Source organism: Lissotriton vulgaris, chromosome 6, assembly GCF_964263255.1.
Source record: "Lissotriton vulgaris chromosome 6, aLisVul1.2, whole genome shotgun sequence".
NCBI classification, from domain to species: Eukaryota; Metazoa; Chordata; class Amphibia; order Caudata; family Salamandridae; genus Lissotriton; species Lissotriton vulgaris.
Genome location: NC_141694.1, coordinates 475,771,446 through 475,796,308, shown reverse-complemented (window position 1 = coordinate 475,796,308; position 24,863 = coordinate 475,771,446). Strand labels below are relative to the sequence as shown.

At 44.5% G+C, this 24,863-nt stretch overlaps 1 protein-coding gene across 3 annotated transcripts in view; it reads right to left on the bottom strand.

Annotated features, from left to right (window-relative positions):
- Positions 1-24,863, bottom strand: part of ADGRB3 (adhesion G protein-coupled receptor B3) — a 1,725,994-nt gene that overhangs the window by 81,424 nt on the left and 1,619,707 nt on the right. For all 3 annotated transcript variants that reach the window (XM_086926462.1, XM_086926464.1, XM_086926463.1), the window contains one exon: positions 125-160. In XM_086926462.1, coding sequence (XP_086782588.1) covers positions 125-160 — 36 coding nt within the window. The remainder of the gene's footprint in view (positions 1-124; positions 161-24,863) is intronic.

The window sequence follows — 24,863 nt, the reverse complement described above, 5'->3', positions numbered from 1 at the left end:
TGTTTAGTCTACATTGCAAAATGGCATGTTGTAACTTCATACATTTGTATGGTGCGTGCAAGACAAAGTTCAATTCAATAAATGAAATTAAAAAAAGGGTATACCAGTAACATGGCAAACTTACTTCAAAGTCAAGGTCAGAATAACGCGATTTTCTTCTCTATTAGGCATGAGAAAAAAAGAAATGAAGAAATTCATTAAATACATGTATTACTTGCCGAAACAGTTCTAAGTGTCTCATAGACAATCGTATCACCAGTCTGCAGTATGCATTTTTCTTACATGACCCAGAAGAATATAGTCATACAAGCCACTGCAAAACAAGCAGACAGGTACAGTTCAATAATTTGTCCTTAGTTGCTCCCATTTGGAAGATCAGATCACGTAAATTACACCAGTACAGGGCGATTTTGCACTAGGTATGATTGAGTCTACTTGGCCCTCTGCCATTCATGTTGCTGTACTAATGCCTGTTTGGACAGATACTCTAAAATATATATATGGTCACCCACTGCTGGTTTATGACTGCTTTTGTGGCTGCAGTCTTTATGATACATTCTGCAGTAGCGGCTCTTGGTGGCAGTGCTACCGGGCGGTGACATGGGGCAGGGGAGGAGCAAGGTGGGGGGTAGTAAACACCAGAATACGGATGAATGCAGGTAAGTTGACAATTAAATCAATAAAGCGAATTCCGTTGCACGCGTTGCACTACGTTACCGCTCGGTAGAACTCCCACAATGAGCCGCTACTGGTTCCCAGTGTACATGAAGCCCGGGGAGCATTGTCCTCTGTCCGCTTGAGGAATCCAAGTCCATACCTTGTAAGTGTCATTTTTACACTTTTTCAGTCAGTGCAAATGTCTGTGCAGTACTGCTCAGCACTAGTGCAAACACACCCAGATATCATGCAGAATTGCTTTATCCAAGTGCTATTAACGTGATTTGACTCCAGAGGTCAGTGCAAATGTAATCCTCCAACCTGATTACAAACCACTCCTGTTAATCTACTTTTTTGTCAGCTTTTTCACTATGGTGATTGTGCGAAAAAAGTGTACAACACAATCTTTCTTTGCAAAACAAAACAGTGAATAACTATGAATATAAGCAGCTTTAGTGTGCAGGCATTCACAAGGTAACATACCATTAAACCATGCATTTAAAAAAACCTAATAGGCGGAATGAAAATATATTTTTTTTAAGTGAGAGTTGTCTCTCTGTGATTTTACCTGCTGGGACTGAGGGTGGTTGGCACTGTACTGATTCACCGCGTTTGAACTTATTCTCTTTAATTCCCACGAGGGTCTGGCTCAGCAGGAAGTGAAAGCACTCAATACTGGTTTCTTGTAGAAGGAAATGGTGCTTACCCGAGTCCTAGTGTTAATTTGTTGCGTGTCGTGGTGCAGACAAAAGTGAAAACACGACATGTCACACATCCCTATGTGTCATTTCCCCTAACACTGCATGTGATACACAGCAGCCCTGACTGCCCTAATGCAGGGTGCTGTATATTACATGTGAGGGCCAACCTGCATGAGCAGATATGCCCCTGTGCTGGTCAGTCCTATCACTCCGGGTGCAAGTGAATAGGGACGCGGTTTTAAAACATGTGCTGGACACTGGTGAAAACGAGTTCTCCAGCTACATGATGGCTTAAAGGGATGTTTAATATCAACTATCTCATATTGTTAAACCCACACTGATACCAGTGATGGATTTACCAATACATGCACTCAGAGGGCACCTTAGAGGTGCCCCCTGAAAACCTACCAGCCTTTGGTGGCCTTTCGACTGTGAGATGGGCACAATTATTTCAGACAGAGTCGCCCCAATAAAACCTACAAAATCCCACAAGACCTCCAAACATGCCAGCTGGTATACCCCAGAATTCAGGATGACCAAGTGCAACTGCAATCAACAGGAGAAATTATTGCGCACCACTAAGAACCCCACACACAAAATAGTCAAAGAATTCTACAACTTGACAGCCATAGAGAACACCATCCACTCCTCCCAAGGACTCTACGACTACTTCCACATCAGGATCACCAACATCTACAACAATGTCCACCTCCAACCCGCCACCATTAACTCCAACAACCTCAACTAGCCAGCGAACATAAGGCAAACCATCACCATCTGATCTACGCTCTCCAAACTGACCACCTCAGCCATCATGTCTTCCATTCACTCCAGGGCACCCACCGACCCCTGCCCTACCACCTCTACAGCCTTGCCAAGGAACCAATCAGCACACAACTCACCAGCATCATCAACACCTCCATCTCCACACCAACCTTCCTGGATGGATGGAATCAGAGAGTCATCATACCCCCCCTAAAGAAAGCCTCCGCCGACCACGGTGATCTCAACAATTAATGTCTGATCTCCCTGCTCCCCTACCTGTTCAAAGTACTCGAGAAAACCATCAAGAGCATGTCACCAAATATCTGGAACAAAACCACCTACTGGATGCCTCACAATCAGGATTCCGTGCCAACCACAGCACTAAGACTGCGCTGATTGCCAACAACAAATGACATTAGAGCACTCCTCAACCACAAAGAAATGGTGGCCAGGGTCCTTCTCAACCTCTCCGCAGCATTAAACACCATCTCCAACAACACCCTCATCAGCAGACTCCACAACATAGACATACAGCAAGACACCCTCAAATGGAGAGCCTCCTTCCTTACAGGATGCATAAAGAGCATCCAACTGCCTCCCTTCACCTCCACACATCATATGGGGCGTATCACAACAATCATCTCTCAGCACCACCCTGTTCAACATCTATATGACCCCCTTGTAGTTGTCGTCAGCTCCCATGCCTCAACATAATGCCCAATGCAGATGACACTTAACTGAGCATCTCCCTCACTAAGGACCCCTCCAACGCCAAAACCAACTTCTGCAGCGGCATGACCAATGTAGCCAAATGGATGAGAAGCAACTGCCTCCAACTCAACTCTGACACAATTGAAGTACTGATCTTCTGGAAAAACACCTCTGCATGGGACCACAGCTGGTGGTCGGCAGAACTCGGACCGACACCCACACTGACACGCGCAACCTTGGCATCATCCTCAACAGCCTACTGATCATGAACAACAAGTAAACACAGTCACCTCCTCCTGCTTCCATACACTTTGCATGCTGGACATAATCTTCAGATGGATCCCAACCAACAGCAGAAAGACCATCACTCAGGCCCTCGTTACCAGTCGCCTCGACTACGGCAACACCCTCTCCACCCAGCTCCTCAGAAGACTCCAGACCATACAGAACACTACAGTTAGACTCATCCTGGTACTCTGCAAACGAACCCACATCAACCCCCACACAAGAGACCATCAGTGGCTCCCCATTCAGAAGAGATGCCCATTCAAGATCCTCCACAAAGTCCTCCATGACCTAGAACCTGCCTACATCAACGATCGACTGAACTTCCACCAACTCTATAGACACTTGCACTCCTCTTCACTCTCCCTTGCACATACACCTGCATCCTTTACAGCCACAGGAGTGGCCACTCCTTCTCCTACATCGCTGCCAGACCTTCCCCTCCAGCTCCATACAGCCTCCTCACTGGCAGACTTCAGAAAAAGACTCAAGACCTGGCATTTCGAAGGAGACACATTGCCCGGGCACCCCTAGGGGTGACTGTGTTGCGCTTTACAAATGCTGTTTGATTAATTGATATGGCACTGTGCTAGAATTTTCCACATGGCCAATTTTTATATCTGAAGAGAAATGTTAGCAAAATTGATGATTTTAATGCCCAGAGCTAATATGGAAATTAAAGGATAAAAACTACTATATATGGTGGGTGTGGCCGAAGCAGCAAAGATGGCAGATTCATCTTAACAATGCTTCGTGGACTTTAGGACTCCTAAACTGAGAACTTTAGGACTTTTGGTATTCACAGAAGGCATTTAGGAGTCCTTAAGTTAGGACTCCTAACTTTAGGACTCCTAAACTTAAAAAAATCCCAACTTTAAGACTTTTGGTATTCACAGAAGGTATTTAGGAGTCCTAACGTTAGGAGTCCTAACTTCTGTAAATACCGGAATGAGTAAGTGCCTTCTGTGAATACCAAAATCAGTAAGTGCCTTCTGTGAATACCAAAATGGTAGTAAGTTTAGGATTTTGTCCTAAGTTAGTTCTGTGAACCGGGCCCTACCACTCCCTAGTTTGCATTGTCCTGAGACACTGGATCAGCTCCAGCGGAAGTGGGAAGGGTGAGTTGGTGATCTGGAGGAGGTGGAATGGCGGGAATTCATTATCTCTGCATGGCTAAGATTAATCCAGTTAATCTATCTGCACCTAACTTACATTACACCCAAAAGACTCTGACATGCGGGCATTTTCCCCAAACCTAACTGCACCCAAGGCTCCTACCCTGGGGCAGATGTTTTCCATATGGTGTGGCAGTGTTCTGTGATCCCTTAGTATAGAAGTCAGATTGGCTGTTCCCTTTCTAGAATCCTGGCTAGGCCTGTCACGCTGATGCTGAAGGTAGCCCACTGCATTTTCCAGATGAGCCCAGATGTGCGAGGGGTGACAGAACATTGGGTGGTCTGGCAGTGCTAGTGGCCAAAAGAGACATAGCAAGTAACTTGAAGTTACCACGACGACCTAGCCTGACAGTGTGGAGAACAAACATGGGCTGGTGTGCCAAACAGGAAGAGCTGATCTATAGCTCCTTGGGTTGTCCCCAGAAATTCCATAAGATTTAGAGCAAATGTGGGAGTACTATTGCTTGTCCTCTACATTGAAGATTGCGCCCTTAGAGAATCTGGCTCCTTTGTAATTTGCTGGAGACTGGGAGAGATTTGACTGGGAAGCAATTCATTCTTTTAATTTTATGTTGTTATCTCATCTTCAAAATCAATAAAAAAAATCGATTTAATACTACCCTGATATATTTCTCAAGAGGCAAGAAAACGTACCAGAAATACCACTGTGAGACACTATTGGAAATGTTTATGAAACCTAAAAATGAGATGATCTTTTGTGTAGCAAACTCCTTGCGAATTTCAAATGATGTGTAACAAACTATAAAAATTAACTGCCATATGGTGGATACTGGCCATTTCACATTAGGACCTCCATTGCTTACTTTCAAAACGGGCATCCAACTAAGGAACATTCTGGTTCATATTCACCAGAACCAGTGGGTTGTATTTCGAAGTTCCTGTAGATGGTGGAAATCTTGTTGTGGAAGTGGTTCGTTAGAACATCCCAGAGAGTCTGTGAAGGAGGGATCATGATCTCGGGGGTCGTCAGGCAGCAGAACTCTCTGATGCTGAAGTGTTCCTTGGTGTGGTTGGGGCTTGCTTTGATGCGGTCTGCTAGGGTGTCTTTTTTATGTCTTCGAGTCATTGGTGGTATTTGTTGATGGGTGACTTGAAGGTGGCGTGGTCTGTGGTGTCTCGGATAGTAAGCCATCTTCCCTCCCGTTGTTTGCAGCTGTGTTTCATTGTACTGAGTTCTAGTGTGTACCAGCTGACTTGTGTGGTGGATCTGCAAGATCTTGGCTGGTTTAATGGGGGCAACTAGGTTGACAGTGTTGGTGATCCCGGAGGTGAGGGTCCAGACAGCTTGTTCAAGGTTGGCAGCTGGGTCGGGCTGGTTGGTGTTGATGGCGTCCATCCAATAAATCTTTGTCACTTTGTTCCAGGTGCAAAAGGAGAGGTTGGGGGGGGCTGGTGGCGATCCGCGGTGATCCTGCTATGGTGAATTGGACGATGAAATGGTCTATTCAGGTGAATTTGGTAGAATGGCTGTATTTGACTCTGTCACTGGATGTGAAGATCAGGTCCAGTGTGTGTCCTGCCCTGTGTGTGGAGTTTTTGACCATCTGGGTGAGGCTGATGTTGACCACACGTTCTAAGAAGTTGGTAGAGTTTGTGTCTGTGGGTTCGTCCAAATGGAAGTTTAGGTTTCCGAGGAAGGTGTAGTGCTTGAACTTGATGGCAAGTGGGGCAATGAAGTCTTTGATGGTGTTGTAGAGGCCAGTGTGTGGTCCTGCAGTTCTGTAGGTGAGGGTGCCTTTGATGGTCGTTCTGTCTTCGGTGTGGAGTTGGAAGTGGAGGTGTTCCATGAATGGTGTGGTGTCATCTCCAGTGGTGGTGAAGTGGATTGTTTCTTTGTGGATGATGGTGACGATTCCTCCATGCTTGTTGGTGCGGTCCCAGTGTGCCATCTTGCAGCCATTAGGTGTTGCGTTAGTTATGTTAGGGGCGGAGGAAGCATTGAACCAGGTCTCTGTGATGAAGATCACACTAGGGTGAGGGTGGAGATGGTGTCCCAGCCTTTAGTGGCATGTTTGCAGACGAATGGGCATTGAGTAGGAGGCATCAGAGTGGTTCAGGGTGATAGTGGTCAGCTGAGTGGGAGTGGGTGAAGAGACAGTGGTGGAAAGTGAACAGTCCGGCGGTGGGACAAGAAGATGTGAGGCAGCAGATGTTGCGGTGTCTTGATTTCTGCTGAGGATTATCTGTGGGTGCCCGGAAGGCCAGGGTTCCTGGAGCTGGGCGTGGTCCAATCACAGAAGGGCACAAATGGGCTTGCCTTTGGTGCGCCTTCAGATCACCAGCCACATGCCCACTCCATTCATCCGCTGTTGTGCAGTCATGCTGTGACCTCCATTAAGAAGGTCCTGGGAGGTGGGACAGTCGTTGGGAGGCTGTGGGTGGGGCCGGTAGGAGGGGGAGAGAAAACAGATGGGAATCGTGCAGGTGGCAGGGGGAAAATGACAGAGCAATAAAAACGACAATCATGCAAAATGAGCATAAAAAAACACAATCTAACAAATCAAGCGCACAAGGGGCAACACAAAACCAAAACAACAAGGAACAAATCTAGGCAACGCAATAGAGGCAGCAAGGGGAGCAGCACACGGGGAACTAATCAATGAGGTCGCGCTGCAACCTCCATTAAGTAGGTCCTAGGAGGTGGGAGGGTCACTTGGAGGCTATGTGCGGGGCAGGTGGAAGGGAAAACCAGCGGGAATTGAGTGGGTGCTGGGGGGAAACAACAAGCAATAGAAACAACAATCAGGCAAAATGAGCACAAAAAACTAAATGTAACACAAGCGTACTATGGGCAACACAAAACGAAAGCAACATGTAACAAATCAAGGCAAGGCAATAGAGGCAGCAAGGGGAGCAGGACACGCATACTCAAAAAAGATTACCAAGAATTTGGACCCCATTGGGAATTGTATACCCCACCCGATATTGAGCATGATCTGATTATGAAGCATGCCACCTTGGTGAAAGAGGGTTAGTGCTCCTGGGACTTGCTGCAAGGTGTTATGATAACACTTTATTGTGAATCTTAGTGTGCATTTTCCTGATACTTATTATTACATGTAACGAGACACATTTTAAATGTGTTCTAATATGCAGTGAATTCCACTTGATGTTTGAATTACATTTTCTCTTCAATGTGTAATTCACTGCTGTAATCTGTGCTTTCCTCTTAGTCTCTAGAGTGGACACACAAAAGAATCCTCTTCCTTATAATTTACTGCTGGCCCTCACACTGGGACGTCTTCTCTGGGCTTTGATTGATCTGTAACCTATTGTCTCAAGTCTCATTATCTATAACTGATTTACATATTGAGTCTCTAGAAACTCGGCCATCATTGTTGTGCTCAACAATTTTGACAGAATTGGATGCACGCCTCTTTTTCCATCAGGAGCCACTGTTTTCAATGATGAAATTAGCACAAACACCACGAGCAGGGAGTCTGCACACATGAGGAATAATTATAACATTTGCTTACGTACAAACAGTAGAATAGGTTAAAATCAACAAGTAGCAACCACACGTTGTTTATGAGCTGTCTGCCTTGTTGCTCTGATTAAAAATAACACGTTGAATACATGAACTTGAAAACAATAGATTAGGCAACACAAAGGACGAAATTCATTAACGCTCGTGTAGTGTTTAAGCCTTTAAAATTAAATTCAATAAAACACCTGTTGATTCTGTTTTCGCTTGTTAATCAAAGACTGCTTCACAGGTGGTTTTTCACAACAGGGTCAGATATCTGCATTCACCCAGTTTACATTAATCAACTAACTCATACAGATGAAAATCCATTGTGAACGGTACTGGATTGCAAAAGCAAGACTAATTAGGATACCTGGGTGCACATCTGTTGTATGCACTCACTATTCACATAGTAGTAGGGACAGCAGACACTTCTGTGGCCCCTTATGTGAAACCAGTTGCACAAACTCACATTATATCGTGTGCAATGTGAAAGAGGCAGTCCATCTTTTGCATAAGAGCCTCTTCCTGTTCCATGAGGTAATGCACTTGCTCAGTGCCTCTCCCATAGTACAGACACAGGCTAGTGGGCAAGGATGCTAGCGGGAGGTGGACTAATTGTGCACCACTTGGGAAGAGAAGATGCAATCACAAACTGCATCCTGCTGAGGAGGTGAGGTAATTCCTACCCGCACCCACTCCAAAGGCAGGCTAGCTCTGACCAATGTGAAAGAGGAAGCAGCGGTTTCTCCCACCACTCTACCTTTTACTGAAATTCTGTCTCCAGCATATGTGTTAGCTGAGAAAGGGGAGCAAGAGTTGAGTTAAGGTCACTAGGATTCAAGGTCAGATCCTGACTGAAGGTCGCTGGGCCATGGGCAATAAGAAATAGATATATTCTTGTTGTCCACTTAGATTCTAGTAGCATCCTTCTGAGGGAGATGGAAACTAAGACTTGGCACCAATTACTCCTACACTATCGGTCTCCAGTGCTATCAAGATGCTTTATTTATTTATTTATTTTTAAATCTCTTTATTAACAGATAATTGATCCACTTTTATATACAAACGTTCAAGCAGATAAACGTTGGAGAACATATGCGATAGGATAATAAAGCAAGATGCTTTATTAATTTTTTTGGATCACTGTAGATATCCTTCAATTATGTCAATTGTTAGCACCATTCGCTGCATTAAAGTTTGTAATTTGCCTTATGGAAAGGTACATTTTTCATGCATGTCATTCTGAGTTCTGCATTAAATCTGAAATTGAGCGCAAAAAGCATTCGTGCCCAATTTAAGATTACAATTTGACCAAAACTTGACTCAGTTCTAGGGTTCTCTCCAGGCAAAGTCTTCCAAATATTTTCTGAAGGAAATTGCTCAGCCTAATCAATGCACAAAGGGGACTAACATCTGTTTTTACCTTTTATAAAAACACATTCTGTTCCTGAGAGCTGAGTTGGATGCAGCTAACATTGCTGCGTGGTACCAAAACTACCCTAGAATGTTTTTAACCAATTTTACCGCCGATCTCAGAATAACGAGCCAACATTTGTATTGTTCACATATCAGTGCATCCTTAACCAAGATTACTAAATATGCAAATGCATGCCACAAACATCTAAAAAATATATAGCCGTTGCAAACTCTCTCTTAAGCACATTAATAGCCTCGTAGTTGTATCTAGCCAGCAATTAAAAGTTTGCCTTGACTCTACAAACTCATATGATGCAATCATCACAGATTTCACTTAGGCACACAAAGAGTTAGGTAAAGGCTTAGAGGACCTCTTGAACGCAGTGAACCAGTTCACATCATGCAGGATTTGATCCTCAGCGGTACCAGGATAACTTTACAAGGGTCCGCTGGGTTCCTTGAAATGGGATTTGGACGATTCATAGAACTAGATCCACTGTGGTGGCGTGTTGAATGCTCATCCTGTATACAGTGTTAGAAGTAGGGGCGAGGGCACCTTTAGACAAGTTCCTTACTTAACTTAAGCAGAGGCGTTTTAAGGTGAGGGAAAAGTGGGCTCTGGTCCAGTGCCTCAGCCTTTCAGAGGGCCTCCCGGTAGACCCAGCTATGTTCTGCACAGAAACTTTCCCTGATGAACTTGATTGATTCTTAAACCAATGCTTTAATGCTATTTTTCTTTAATTTATTTTTAATGTGGCTGATGTGTGAGATTCTATTACATACATGTTATAGACAAATGTTGTGTTTATATTTCAAGCAATTGTGTTACGAGAACAATGGGGTTGCCAATGGAAGGTGCTGGAGGAACTGACGGAGGCTGAAGCTTTGGGTTTATGTATAAATATCCCCCCCCCAGTATGCTTTGGGGGGAGTCCTGATTTATGGCACCCTTGGTCCAGCCGGCACATTTCTAAAAGCTCTGGGCAATGTTATTGCCTATCTGGCCTTGTGCTATTCTCATTTTATCCTCCTCTGCGATTTTAATATTCATGTAGACAACCCAGAAGCAGGGGACATGCTTGAGTTTCTTGATATCATGTACCAAGTACATCTTAAACAATTTGTAACATTCCCCACCCACCAAACTGGTTATATCCATAATCTAGTATGTTCTAATAAGACATTATGATCACTTTCCGGTGATCTAGTCGGCCCACTACATGATCAAATTTGCTTGGCAAATGCAGAAAAAGCTGATACAGGCCACTAGAGACAATAGGCAGTGGGGGAAAGCTCTCAATAAGATTGACCCCTGGAATTTAAAAAGGAGCTTGCCATGTCTACCCCCATGCTGTCGGGGGAAATTGAGGCGGCATTAGGCAGTTGTAATCAATAAAGTGGCTGAACAACTCGCCCCCTCATGGCATTTTAGAGGAGGAAGACACTTTCCCTCAAAGCCCTGGTTTTCCGGCCTTCTAAAACTGGAAATACAACTTTGCAAGAAGCTAGAACGCAAACGGAGGCAGAAGTACAGCCCAGAGGATACAGAGATCTTTAAAAAGGCACACAAGAATTACTACGCCTCCATTTTAAGAGTGAAAAGCCTCTACTATGAGGAGTGCATTGCCCGCTAAAGCAATAATGCCAAAGAAATCTTTGTAATTGTCAAGAGTTTTTCTCCCCAGAAGCCAAGACTCACTCCAAAGCGGCCTCGCAGGAATGGTGCTTTTTCACTGATAAAGTTCGTTCCATTCAGGCCAAGGTTGGTGACATTTATAATCAGGAGCCTGTGATGTATTTCTCTACCGCAGCTCCCTGGAAAAATTAGAGGAGTTTGAAGCCATCTTCTTGGAAGATTCCCTTACCACACTAAAAACACTTAAATCTGGTTCTCCCTAAGCTACTTGCAGCTGGAGCAGAGGTCATCAATCCTGTGGCTAACATACTGCTCAACCTATCTTTATCATCAACTAGGGTCCCCTGCTCTTGGAAAAAGGCCATGACTATCCCATTGCTTAAGAGACCTTCATTGGATCTTTGACTGCCTTCAAATTACCGTCCCATCTCTCTTCCCCCAGCAGTGGTAAATCAAATAATTATTGTTTTTGTTGAACGGAATGAGCTCCTCAATCAGGTTTCAGGTCTATGCACAGCACTGAAATGGTGCTGACTGAAATATCTGAAGCAGTAAGGGGCACTCTAGATATGGGGCAGGCAGCTCTGGTTCTTCTGGATTTATCAGCAGCTTTCGATACTCTGCTCCTAACCTGTCTCTGCGAAATTGGCGTGGATGGACTACCCTGGAATTGGTTCAAATCCTATCTGGAAGACACAACCCAGCAAATCTGGATTCCTCCTTTTTCAGCCACCTTCCAAAAATTGGATATGGGTGTACCTCAGGGCTCAGCATTGAGTTCCTTGCTGTTTAACATTTATGTCTCCCCTAATTCAGATGGCGGGCAAACTCAGAGCCAAAGTTATCTCATATGCAGATGATAAACAGCTGCTCTTCTCCTGGAATAAAGCTAGTGAGGCAAATTGCGCACATGGCAAGACTTGCCTCAGTGCAATATTTCACTTGCTAGAGAAGGCTCAATCGAAATGTAACTAGGACATGACAGAGATTCTTTTCTTTGGGAATTTCCCCCCACAGTTCTGGCTCTCTTTTTGGCCAGATGAGTCCCCCTACCATTGACCCAGGGTGGACTGGTAAAAAACTTGGGAATATGGTTCAAAGATAAGCCATGCTTTGGTCCTCAGATCAAAAGGCTTTGGGGAACATGTTTTGGTATTTTGAAAGCACTAAAGAAATTCTTACCACTGCTCCCCTCTCATTCTAGGAAAACGGTCTTCTAAGCCTTGATTACGTCACGCATTGACTATGGCAACGCATTATATCTTGGCCTGCCAAGCTATATCCTCAATAAACTCCAGGTGATCCAGAATGCAGCTGCTAGCTAATTACTCAACCTCCTGAAGAGGGCCAATGTCATGCTACATCTTCGTCACCTTCACGGGCTGCCGGTGAAAGAAAGGGTGAAGTTAAAATTACTGGTGATGGTACACTCCACCTTATATGATTATGGTCCGGCATATTTGAGATCAAGATTTAGTTTCATTCACTGGCCAAGCTACTACGTTCCTCAAATAAGCTAATGGCATGTACTCCTAGAGTCCTAAAACAGAGGGCCAGTGGCAGATACCTGTCTCAGTTAGGGTCTGTGGCTTGGAATCAGCTCCCGACGGAGCTATGTGCTATGAGTGATCCGAGTTCATTCAGAAAGAAAGTGAAAACCTTGGTCTTTAAATAGACCTCGCTGATCCGTCTTACCGCCTAGGTGGGTATGCGCCAGGACACTCCTTGGAGTAGCTGTGCGCGATATAGATGCAGTTAACATAACATAAGCAAAATCCATTAAAAACTTTCTTTTACATCAAACAGCACTTCACATATGAGAAATGGGAGAGTGCCATGGAGATTATTTGCAGTAATAGTAGTGAGCTACTACTGTGTCACAATATTGAAAACACACGTCACTATCTCTGAATATTAGATGTAAATACATTTAGAAGTTGGAGGAGTGTGCCTGTGCACTGTCAGTGACCTGGCCGAAGAGGGCATGAAAGAGCTGACATTGGATCATAACTTTACAGCTGTTCCAATCGGGTGACCCCTAAATATGTTTGGCCCAGGGCCCCCAACATCCTTAAGATGTCCCTGAGCCTTTGGTCTTTGCATATGCATGGTGTGGCATTTCAGATTTCTCTATGACAGTAGATGTGCAGTTACACCACCCCTCTGGTGCTCTCACGAATGCTTCAGGTGTAACCTAAATTTTAGATTTGCTTATGTCGATGTCGCTTATGCTTTTACATAGTTTACCTGCAGTAGCCCCAATTGCCTTCCTATCAGCTTCAGTGAAACAGTAGAAATAGAGAAAAATGACGTGTTTTAGCACATTTTCTCTAAATTGACCATTCCAATTTGAGAGGTGCCTGAAGCTGAGGCCAAACAATAGCCTCAGACAACCTAGAAACTACTCCTAGGTTGCATAACATTACAAAACTTTCCTGAATTTAAATGAACTACGATTGTGTATACTTTAATAAAGAACACAGCTTGTTTCTCATCCGTATTCTAGTGGGAAAAACAGGTCCTTTCAATCGATAACTCATTTGAGACTCATTTGAAGACAAAATAAAAATAGTCATATTTGTATTCAGAGAAAAGCCACAAGCAGACGCACAAATAGATAGCTATTCTTCCCTGAATTGTGCGAGTGTACAGAATTTATGAGCACTACTTGTTGACCAAGACATTCATCAACAGGGAAACGCCCATTCTGTCGACTCATCTGCCTGGTGCCACCGCTGAACTTCTGTTATCATGTGTACCAACAGTTGAAAGAAACCTAACATGTATCTGAGAGGCAGAAATGACAGTTGATGTGATTGGCCACTCTCTTGAATTACTATTTACCAAGGATCGTTTTGCAAAGGTTTTTGTGTGTCTATGAGATACACAATAAGAAGATCTGTGCAATTTTGTAGTCGAAAATTGCACTGTCGATTTTGGAAAATGTGCCAGTATGGCAGAATTGTCACTGTCGAAAATGTAGGTATGAATGCTGGAAAGAGAACATTTCGAAGGGTCGGATTTCACAGGCAATAATCCACACAATAAACAAATGTAAAACTGCTCCTTTCTAAAGACTAAGATTATTTCAAAGGTGGTAAGAGAAATCCATATTGTTCATAGTGATGCAGCTGAAGGGCTTTTTCCAAGGAGAACCATATTTTCTATGTAGAGAAAAAAACACACTTTGGCGTCATGTATACATGCTAATTATTCACATAGTGGAAACCTGAACGAGAAAATGTAGTCCATTAAATGTACTACTGCAAATCTACTTATATATTGTAAGTCGTTTCTTCTCCTGAATGCACACAATATTTACTACTGGTAAGAGCAGGAGCTAAACTGTTATCAGGATGTCAGTTTAAAAGGTTATCTTGTAATGGTGTTCACCAAGGGAGACACATTCTTTACGGAGAGAAATCAAAAATAGCCAGCAAGTGAAAAGCCAATGCAGTATATTTCTGCATGCTTGTATTGCATGCAATCTGTGTCAGTACGCATCCGCAGAAGTACCCAAAGGCCTCTTCGCTGACTGCCAAAGTAAATAAAGTATTCAAAATGCAGGCATAAATCCTATATAAATACATTCCAGATTTCTTTTATGAATCACTCTCAAAATCACCTTTACAATCCAGAGCATCAAAGTCACCAATTACACACAAATACTCTTTCATCACAATAAAATATATGTCCAGTCATAAACCAATCTATGCCAGTTTATTCATACAAAGCCACCAACGCTGGGAATTCGCTTTTATAAAAAAGACAACATAGTTAAATCATCTCTGTCTGTGATATGCCAATCGCTCCTCACACCAAACCACCAAAGAAAAAACACCGCAACATGGTGAACCTTCAAGCTAGTCAACCAAGATTTTTCCACTGTTTACCACAGCCTGCTCCAATCTCCTTTTGTTATCCAAGACTCTGCCATTGGCCTTATTGCATAAAAAGATGCCTCATATATGCATTTCCCATTGCAATGAAAACTGTTGATCCTTCATAATAACAAGAAAGGTTTTTCTCGCTAATAAAAGAAGTTGAAGTCTCTGGCTGGAAGGTCGACATAGACCTGGAAATCCACCAAATCCTCACAAATATCAGAGCATGGGTCTGTAAGATCATATTTTCAAACATTCCTCTACTGAAACACCTAGTGCAGTTTCAGATCAAGTGCAATACATAAACAGTTAGCTTGCAGGTCTGGATGATAACAGTGCATATTCTCAATAAAGGCCATTGTTGACCCATGAAAGATATTTGATTCTAATGCCCCATTCTACACATTTTCCTTACTAACTGAATTTGATGGGTCTGTACAGAACTGGTTCCCTACTTTCCTGAAGAAAGAAAGCAATTCATATAAATCGATTCCTCAACTACAAAATACTCTCTGCATGTGTGTGGAGCTTACTAGGCCATGTGACCATGAAATCACCCTCAAATGTGACCTGCATATCGAGCTACTCAATCTTAACCATGATCATTTCTGATTTGGCTTTTTAGGTTTATGGCAAAGCTAACTTGAGGATGTGTCAGTGGAAGGTGGAGCGCAGTATTTCTGGCAGTCGCATGGGGACGCTTCAGATGCCTTCGTTTCAGGAACCCGTAACTCAGGAGAAGTTGCATGTGTCTTGCAGCTATCAACATACAAACATCAATATAATAACTATGTGCAGACATAAGGAGCCTAATGTGAGAATTCTCCAAACAGTCTGAAACCTCCTTTTCGAATTTGGTGAGTATCAGTACTCACTTGCATCTTCTTCAACTGCTTTTAAGTTTTAAGTATGACCAACATGCCTACGTCTGTTCAAATGTATCTAGTGAAAACACCATTAAACACGTCAGATCATTGCTTAGTAGCCCTGAAACTTTCAGGTGTATTTTTATGAGCTAGGGGTGCCCCTTATCCTGCTGGCTGTTATTACATGTCCATCTTAGTGAAGTCACAAAACCTGTGATCTTTGAGGTGCTGAGCTGATGCCAGTTACTCGTGTTGATACAACTGACGTATTGCAGTAAGTGCGACGAGCACTGCGTATGTTGATTAGTACACAGGCGCAGCTAAAAGGGGTTGCAGGCATGCCGATGAAGGGCAACCACCCGGTATAACTAACAGAGAAAATTGGTGCAGTGTGGATAACTGACCCTTACCCTGATGAAATTGCCTTAAGATCACATTGGCAATGAAACATGTCGGTTTTAATTGAGCAAGCAGACACAAAGCAAGGAATAAAGTAGTATATCCACTGTTTGTTTAGCTTGTTTTTAGACTAGGATCATCGCGTTCCGATGCTAGATCCTGATAGGGTTCATATATACCACACTGAGCACATTCTTGTTTTTCTTGTTTATCACCATTTTGGTTTATAAGTTGGCAGCTGCTAATGATATGAACCTGAGGATACAGGCGAGAACCAGTCTGTAAACTCCCACGGTGTTACTCCGGTGAGGCTCTGCTAACTTTTCTCAGAAATTTTTCTCACTCTTTTTCACACTTTTTTGTTTCACTATTCATTCCCCCTTCTCAGTGGGTTCCTTTTACACTAGAGTTTGGGATACACAGTGAGCGACAGCACACACACCAGGTTTTTAAGAATACCAAGTGATTGTAGTCACCTCACGGCAGATGGGATATATTGACCTGCTGTCCTGCCATACAAAATTGTGTGACAAAAAATGCATGGTAGATGCCTTTAGCAGTTCCTTCATTTGATAGAACAGGTCTTTTGTTGTGTTGAACTTTGTGAGAGAGGGGCGGCCTGTTCTTTTGCACCCCCTAAGCTCCTGTTTGTGAATACCTCTGTAAGTGTGGCAAAACCCATTACTTTAGAGTAGTACCAAGAAACCACTCAGTAATTTACATGCACTTGTAAATAAATAGATCAAGTGTATATGCCATAAAAAGACAGGAGTTGAACTAGAGAGCTTCAAAATGAAACTGCAAGGAGGAATGCTTGCTCAATGTATGCACTAAAGCCACTAGCCCAACATCTCAATTTTAGTAGGAAGCTGAACACCCACCTAATCAAGGAACACTACATTCCCAATCTATAAGTGACACTAAGCTACCTGAATTCAGCACAAAGAACCTATCCATCCTGGCGCAATTTTTTACAAACAGATTAATCATACTTGTCTTCAACAGAACCCCTCAGCTTGCCATCTGGTGTTGTACTAAATAAATCCCCAACAAATATGTATGATATTCCAATTTTAGCTCATTATGCAGTAATGTATCTTGCTCAGGAAACTTACATTGAGTGAGTGGGTGGATTAATGAGTGAGTGAGTTCCTACTTTTACAATTATCTACATTAGAGGTATTTTTCTCAGTCTAACCTCATTGAGAAACTGGTTGCATGCAAAATCTTCACTATTTTGGCACTGAAGTCTAAAATTACGGGTTAGCAATTATTTGAAGCTCTCGATTGAAGGGATAACCTTGACTTTTATCTGCAAGTAAATCTGAGCCAAATCATACAAAAAGTGAGTTATGTAGGCAAGCTTTGATTTCACTCATTGAGTTAGTGCAATTTCATAAAAGATCCAGTAAATTAAAAACTCTTTTACGTCCCCACCCGCCACCCAAAGAATCTACCAGCACAAAATTATATGATTTGCAACAAACATTTCAACAGCTCCAGAAACCAGCTGATGTCACTATCTAGTATTAGGATGAGAGGTAGACCCAGCTGCTATCAAATTGTCTGTAATGGAACTAAATGTCAGAAGGTTTCCGAAGGTTTATCAGTATATGATTTTGAAATAATACTACTTTTATCATGGAATCCAGGTAATGCTACAAGGTGAGATTATGGTACACCAAAAAGATATAATTTCATGTCAGAGTCCTACTGCCAATTTCTCTAAATGACAGTAAGTATTGAATAATGTTATGCAATCATTTTTGCTGGAGCGGCTGGTGGCAATGTCAAAATGTACTTCTGTTTTCTTTACGGGATTCATTTTCCGGACGCCTTTCCCATATTCACACTTGAACAGCAGAAAAGCATCTGACCAAGGTTTTCACTTGATTCAAACGTGTATGCCGCTGATAAATCTGGCAACATTTTGTCATTTAATGCATCAAAGGATGGGTGGAACAATAAACCTCTAAAATGATCCGCTCAGCTCAGCTTAGTTGGGGTACTTAACGGTAGCCTAAACTTACTATCTCTGTTTGGCTCTACAGAAATTAAGAGAAACTTTTTAAGGACTCAGAGATCTGGGTGGCTTCCAACCGGCAGAAATGGAAGCTGCAAATGTTCTCGAGTTTAACATTGGCAAGTCATCCTACAAAACAACACTACATAACAATTCTCTGAATCAAGTCAGTGAGTAATTTACTGCACACAAGCATAAGGGCCGTTTTAATGCTGTGTACGGGGCAATAAAAATAATTGAAGGAGGTGTCAGAACTGATTGCGATCTAGGCGATTATGTATATGGCAAACTACAATTTATTCTAGCAGTTTCGATACTAAATAAAAAGAACACGATATGCCTGAAATGAGTCAATGTGTGAACACATAATGTGGGACTTTTAAGAAAAAAGTAGGCCTTTTCTTGGTGTGGCCACACTTTCTGTGAAAAGTTACTGTATACATTGCAGACGTGCACAATTCCTGACTGGTTGGTGCAGAAATTCTTTTCATGTGCCTGAAATAAAAATTCAGCAGAACAATCCCCACACAGCCCCAAAGACACTGAGCACCCCACAGCGTAGCGCAATCTCCTTCCTTTTACTCAGGACTTGCTGCTTATCCTCCCACTCTCAGTGCTGAAAGCCTCATTGACACACTTACCCAGCTCCTGAACCAAATATAACATAAACTCGATCCCCTAGCTAATGACATCTTGCATCCAAGACCAAACCAGGCCAAATTATCCCGCTCTCACACTCCTAATAGTTATAAATTGTCTCCCCACACAGGTTCTCTAACTGCCATATAATGCATCCTCTGGCCTTCCACTCCCTTGTATCGTCCATTCCTCAGACCTCCACAGAGCTTTCAGTCCCATATCCACTCAGGAAACTGATGCTATAAACAAATATTCCCTCATAACGGAGCAGAATATGGTACACAAGCCTCCCGCCACAATCACAGTAATAGTGGACACAAATAGAATTGTAGATTTATTTACTCATCCAGACCTCCTGCTCATCACAGTACCTTTCAAACACTACAGTCCACTAATGATAATCTGTGACCTCTAACATGCATGCTCATCAACTGTAGATCAGCAGTTCAACATGCTACAGATAAGCTATACTCGGTGAAGAAATAAATATTGCTTTCCTCACTGAATCCTGGCTTAATGATCACTCAACCCACATACTTGATCTGCTCACAGCACCTGGATACATCATCATTAGACATAACAGACCAAAAAGAACAGGTGGTGGACTGGCTATCATTCACAAAGAAGGAATACATCTTTCCATCATAAAAACGGCAGAATACTCAACTTTTGAATACCACATAGTTGAACTTATAGCCAAAGGCTCCTCTCCTATCAAACTACATACCTTCTCTCACCCTCCTGGTGATAGCACCCTCTTAACAGAAGAGTTAACTGACCTAGTAACACGGTTCTCCCTGACTGACTTGAAGAACGTGTTCTTGGACGACTCCAATATTCACTGGAACAACTAGAAAGACACCACAGTCCAGAACCTCACTAACCTTCTTGTAATAAACAACTCTGCAATGAACCAACCCACTTTAAAGGCTTCACGCAAGATGACATTATCACCAAAAATGAGCTTGTCTCACTAAGATGCATCCCACCCATTGACTGGTCTGACCACCATCTCATACTGTTTAGTATTGATTCCCTCCTCAAATCCCACCCAGCCTCAACATATACCGAAGCACTGGGCTATTCCCAATATCTGATTTTGAATCCAGGATTCGTGCCCAACTACAGCCTCAACCTCTTACTCATTCTATTGATTACCTCACTGCCCACTATAAAACAGCGACGACTGAAGTTCTTGACCAAGTAGCACCACTCAAACTAAAACAATCGAGAACTATCCATTCTAAATCTTGGTTTAACTCAGATCTTAATAACGAGAGGAGACAACTCAGACAAGCAAAAGGATAGGGAGACAGAACCCCTTGACAATGTACCTAGCACTGCTAAGATCGGCACATATTTCCTATAAGAAGCACATTTTTTTTTTTAAAAAGCCTCTTTTTTCTACAACCAACTTGACCGTACTAAGAATAGACCCAGTAAACATTTCAATATCTTGAAATGGCAAACTATCCTCACCTTCCATCACAAGATAACAGCCACCAAAGACTGCTGTGAAGAAATTGCCAGCTTGTTCAGTGATAAAGTAGCACCAATTGAGCAATCCTTCATTCAAAGCACTAATCTGCCATCCCGCCCAACCCTTCCCACTGATTCACTTCCTTCCACTGTAGCCCCTCCAACAGAGCTAACTAATGACCAATTGGACTCCCCAAAAAATAAATTTTAACCAGGATCCCACTCAGCTGAAAAACGATGCTAAGTGGTCTGACTTCAAACCCATGACAGAAAATATAGACTTCAGTGTAATTGCATACGTAAAGCCCAACTTCCACACTACGGATCCCCTCCCATCTACTAAAGTTCAAAATCTCAACCACCTCATTGCCCCATTCTCGACAAAAATCATTATTACCTCTCTCAACTCAGGTTGTACCTTACTCCATCCAACTAGGACAAATCACACCCATACTCAAAAAACCAGGGGCAGACCCCAATGATCTCCAACCTCATGTTCCTAGCCAAAACTATGGAGAAGTGCAATTTAAAACAACTGAACCAACATATAGATTAATTCACCCTCCATGACACCTTCAAATCAGGATTTAGAAAAGGCCATAGCACAGAAACTGCCATGCTCAATATCCCAGATGACATCCACAGATCCTTAGACTTAGGTGACACATGCCTACTTATCTTACTCAACTTATCTGCAGTTTTAGATACCGTAAATCACCCAGCATTACTTAAGACACTAAAGATCTGCTCTAGTATCAATGGGACAGTCCTAAGATGGTTCCCTTCTCACCTGCAACACCGCTTGCAACAAATTAAATCTCCCTAAACCCACAACAGTTACTCTTGGCATACCCAAAGGCTCAATCCTCTCCCCTTCCCTTTTCAATTTCTTCATGGAAACCATAACATTCATCCTAAAGAAAGCAGGAGTCAAATATTTCCTATATGCTGATGACCCTCAACTCTACTACAAAATCAAATCACCCAGTGACATCCTACATCTCAATGCTGTACTAATCAAGATACAAACTTAGCTTAATTCAAACCCCTTAAAGTTGAACCCCAACAAATATGAACTACTACTATTCTCCCCTAAAAATAGCCTTCTACAAATCCAAGACTAGCTCTAGAACCTGGATGCCCTAAATTGCTCTCTCACTCTGTCCAACTCCATAAAGTCCTTAAGCATCACCCTGGACAAAAACATGTAACTGACGGATCATATCAAAAACTCAGCCAAAGGCGTGCTTTACACACAAACACCTCAAGAAAATCAAACTATTCATTCCCCTAGATGATTTTAAAATGGAAGTACAATCTGTAGTCCTTTCTAAACTGGTCTATGGGAACACCATCTTCACTGGGATGCCGAAAATTCACCTCACCCCCCTAAGATTAACTCTCAACAAGCCAGCCTCGCTCAGAACAGGTTCTAAATGGTTTGAAGACATCACACCGGCCACCTAGATCCTCAACTGGCTTATATATTTACAAGACTGCTTGGTCACTCCCCATGCCGCTGTACTGCCTCGGCTGTACTGGTGTTTATTCTGCTGCACTGCTTTGTCTGGAGTCTGCTTGACTGTTTTTGTCCTGTTGTAACTTGCCTTTTTTCCTCTCCTTCCTTGCCTTATTGTAACTTTCTGTTTTTTCTCTTTCCCGGTTCCCCCCTGCTAACTCTGTGCCCTACTTGCCTTCTGTTCCCCGCCCAGGGTCCGTAGCCCACTCTTTTCCCACTCTTCCCACCGCTGCGTCTCCGCGTCCCCGCCCCCCTGCTTCCTCATTCCCCGCCCGCTCCCGCCTCCCAGCTGCTCCTCCCTCCCAACTCCCCTTATAAGGAGGCCGCCCGCAGCAGGCGTACACAGTGGGCGTGCCGCTGGAGCACCTAAGGCAAACCCATCTGCACCCGTCCACGCCTGGACTGCACCCAGCGCCAGTACCCCTGGCCCTCGCTACCAACACGACGCCCATCACCGCTACGATGCCAGCACTCTCCACGCGCTCAACACCGGATGACCAAACATCTGCTTCCTGGCCGCCCGAAGCGCACCCACAGACCTTTCAACTGCCGGAACTGCAGCTTCACCAGCATCTGCCCCCCCCAAGCTGCCAACCAGGAAAGAGCCCAACTACCTCAGATGCATCCTCCTCAACACCTGCTCTGCCCGCAAACACACCGCTGAACTCTGGGACCTACTCGACTCAACCTCCTCAGACGTCGCCTTCCTGACGGAGACCTGGCTAAACCCCTCCTCGGCACCTGACATCGCCGTAGCTGTCCCAGAAGGCTACAAGATCACCCGCAGGGACCGTACCAACGGAGTAGGAGGAGGAATTACCATCATCCACAGAAACACTCTCAGAGTCTCGACCAAAACCGATGGCACTATCAGCACCGCCGAACACTTGCACTTCCAGATACACACCAATACCAACACCACCCTCAGAGGAAAACTGATCTACAGACCCCCCGGACCCAGGCCTCAGTTCAGCTACTCCATCGCCGACTTCGTCAGCACACAAGCCCTCGCCTCCACAGACTACATCCTCCTCAGTGAACTGAACTTCCAACTCGAGGACAACAACAACACCAACTCCACCACCATGATCGACAACATAGCTAACCTTGGACTCAGACAACTTGTCACAACACCCACCCACTCAGCCGGCCACACGCTCAACCCCATCTTCTCCGCAAGCCCCCACGTCTCCTTCAACCACACCACTGAACTCCACTGGACCAACAATCGCTGCATCCACTTCACCTTCACCATGCACCACCTCACCCAACAGATGCCCTGTCGCTGCTGGAGCAAAGTCACAGAAGACCAGCTAACCACCTCCCTCGCCAAGAGCCCACCCGCTGACCCCACCGACCCCGACACCGCAGCCCGCAACCTCAGACAGTGGAACAACGAATGTGACAACTCCCTCGCCCCTCTCAAGAGATCCTCCAACAGTCACACCAGCAAGAAAGCCAGCTGGTTCACTGAAGACCTCCAGGCCTCCAAGCAAACATGACGAAAAATGGAGAAGAACAGGCTCCATGAACAAACACCAGACAGCTACGCAGCCCACAAAAATGCCACTCGCAGACACCATTACCTCATCAGTCCGCCAAAAGAGCCTCCTTCAGAAAACAACGCGCACAACAGCAAAGAGCTCTTTAACATCGTGAAGGAACCCTCTAATCCCAGCTACAACGCCAATGACGTCCCACCTTCACTATACCTGTGCGACTCACTGACCACCTTCTTCCACCACAAGATCGCAGACCATCTTCAACAAGATCGCAGATCGCCTTCAACAAGACCACAACAGCTTCAACCCCACTACCGGCCTGACAAACACAGAGACTTCCACCTCCACGACCACCATCCGCACCAACCACCTGCTCGCCTGGACCAACATCACCGATGACGACATGATCGAGATCATGAACACCATTGACTCCGGATCTCCATCAGACCCATGCCCACTTCAACAAAGCCAGAACAGCCATTGCATCACACCTCTGGAAAGTCAACATCTCCTTTGAGACAGCAACCTTCCCAGAGAGCTGGAAACACGCCGAGATCAACGCCTTACTCAAAAAACCCAAGGCGGACCCCAAGGACCTCAAGAAAATCCGGTCCATCTCCCTGCTACTGATCCCGGCGAAGGTCATCGAGAAGACAGTGAACAAACAACTGACCCACTACCTTCAGGAGAACAGTATCCTGCACCCTTCCGAGTCCGGGTTCTGCAGCAACCACAGCACCGAAACTGCCCTCATCGCCGCCACCGATGACATCAGGACCCTGCCAGACAACGGAAAAACAGCGGCCCTCATCCTTCTGGACCTGTCAGCCGCCTTCAACAAGGTCTGCCACCACACACTCCGAACATGCCTCCACAACGTCGGGATCCAAGAGAAGGCCCTGGACTGGACCACTCCTTCTCTCTGGCAGAACACAGAGCGTCCACCTCACCCCTCTTCCACTCCGAAGCCACCGAGATCATCTGCGGCATACCCCAGGGCTCCTCCCTTAGCCCAACGCTGTTCAACATCTACATGGCACCACTCACCCACGTCGCCCGACTGCACTACCTCAACATCATCTCCTATGCTGACGACACCCAGCTGATCCTCTCCCTCACTAAAGACCCCCATACCGCCAAAACCAATCTCCACAAAGGAATGAAGGCCGTCGCTGAATGGATGAGGAACAGCCAACTGAAGCAGAACTTAGACACTGGCTCCCAGTCAACAAGAGGATTACCTTCAAGCTCCTCTCCCACACACACAAGGCACTCCACAACACCTGACCAGCATACCTCAATAGATGACTCAGCTTCTACACCCCCACCCGCCAGCTCCGCTGACCTCGCCCTTGCCAAAGTCCCCCGCATCCGAAGAGCAACCACCGGTGGCAGATCATTCTCCCACCTCGCCGTCAAGACCTGGAACACCCTCCCCACCCACCCAAAGGAGACCCAAGACCTGCTGACCTTCAGAAGACTCCTTAAGACCTGGCTAGTCGAGCAGTAGCAGCATCCCTCCCCACCCCAAGCGCCTTGAGACCCTCACGGGTATGTAGTGCGCTCTACAAATGTAATGATTGATTGATTGATAGATTTACAAAGCAGGAAGAACCAGAAATCTGAGAAGCCCCAACTCACTCCTTCTCATACCACCCAACCTAAAAAGGAAATCCACCCTGACTCACTCTTTTTCTGGTAATGCGCCCAGGACAT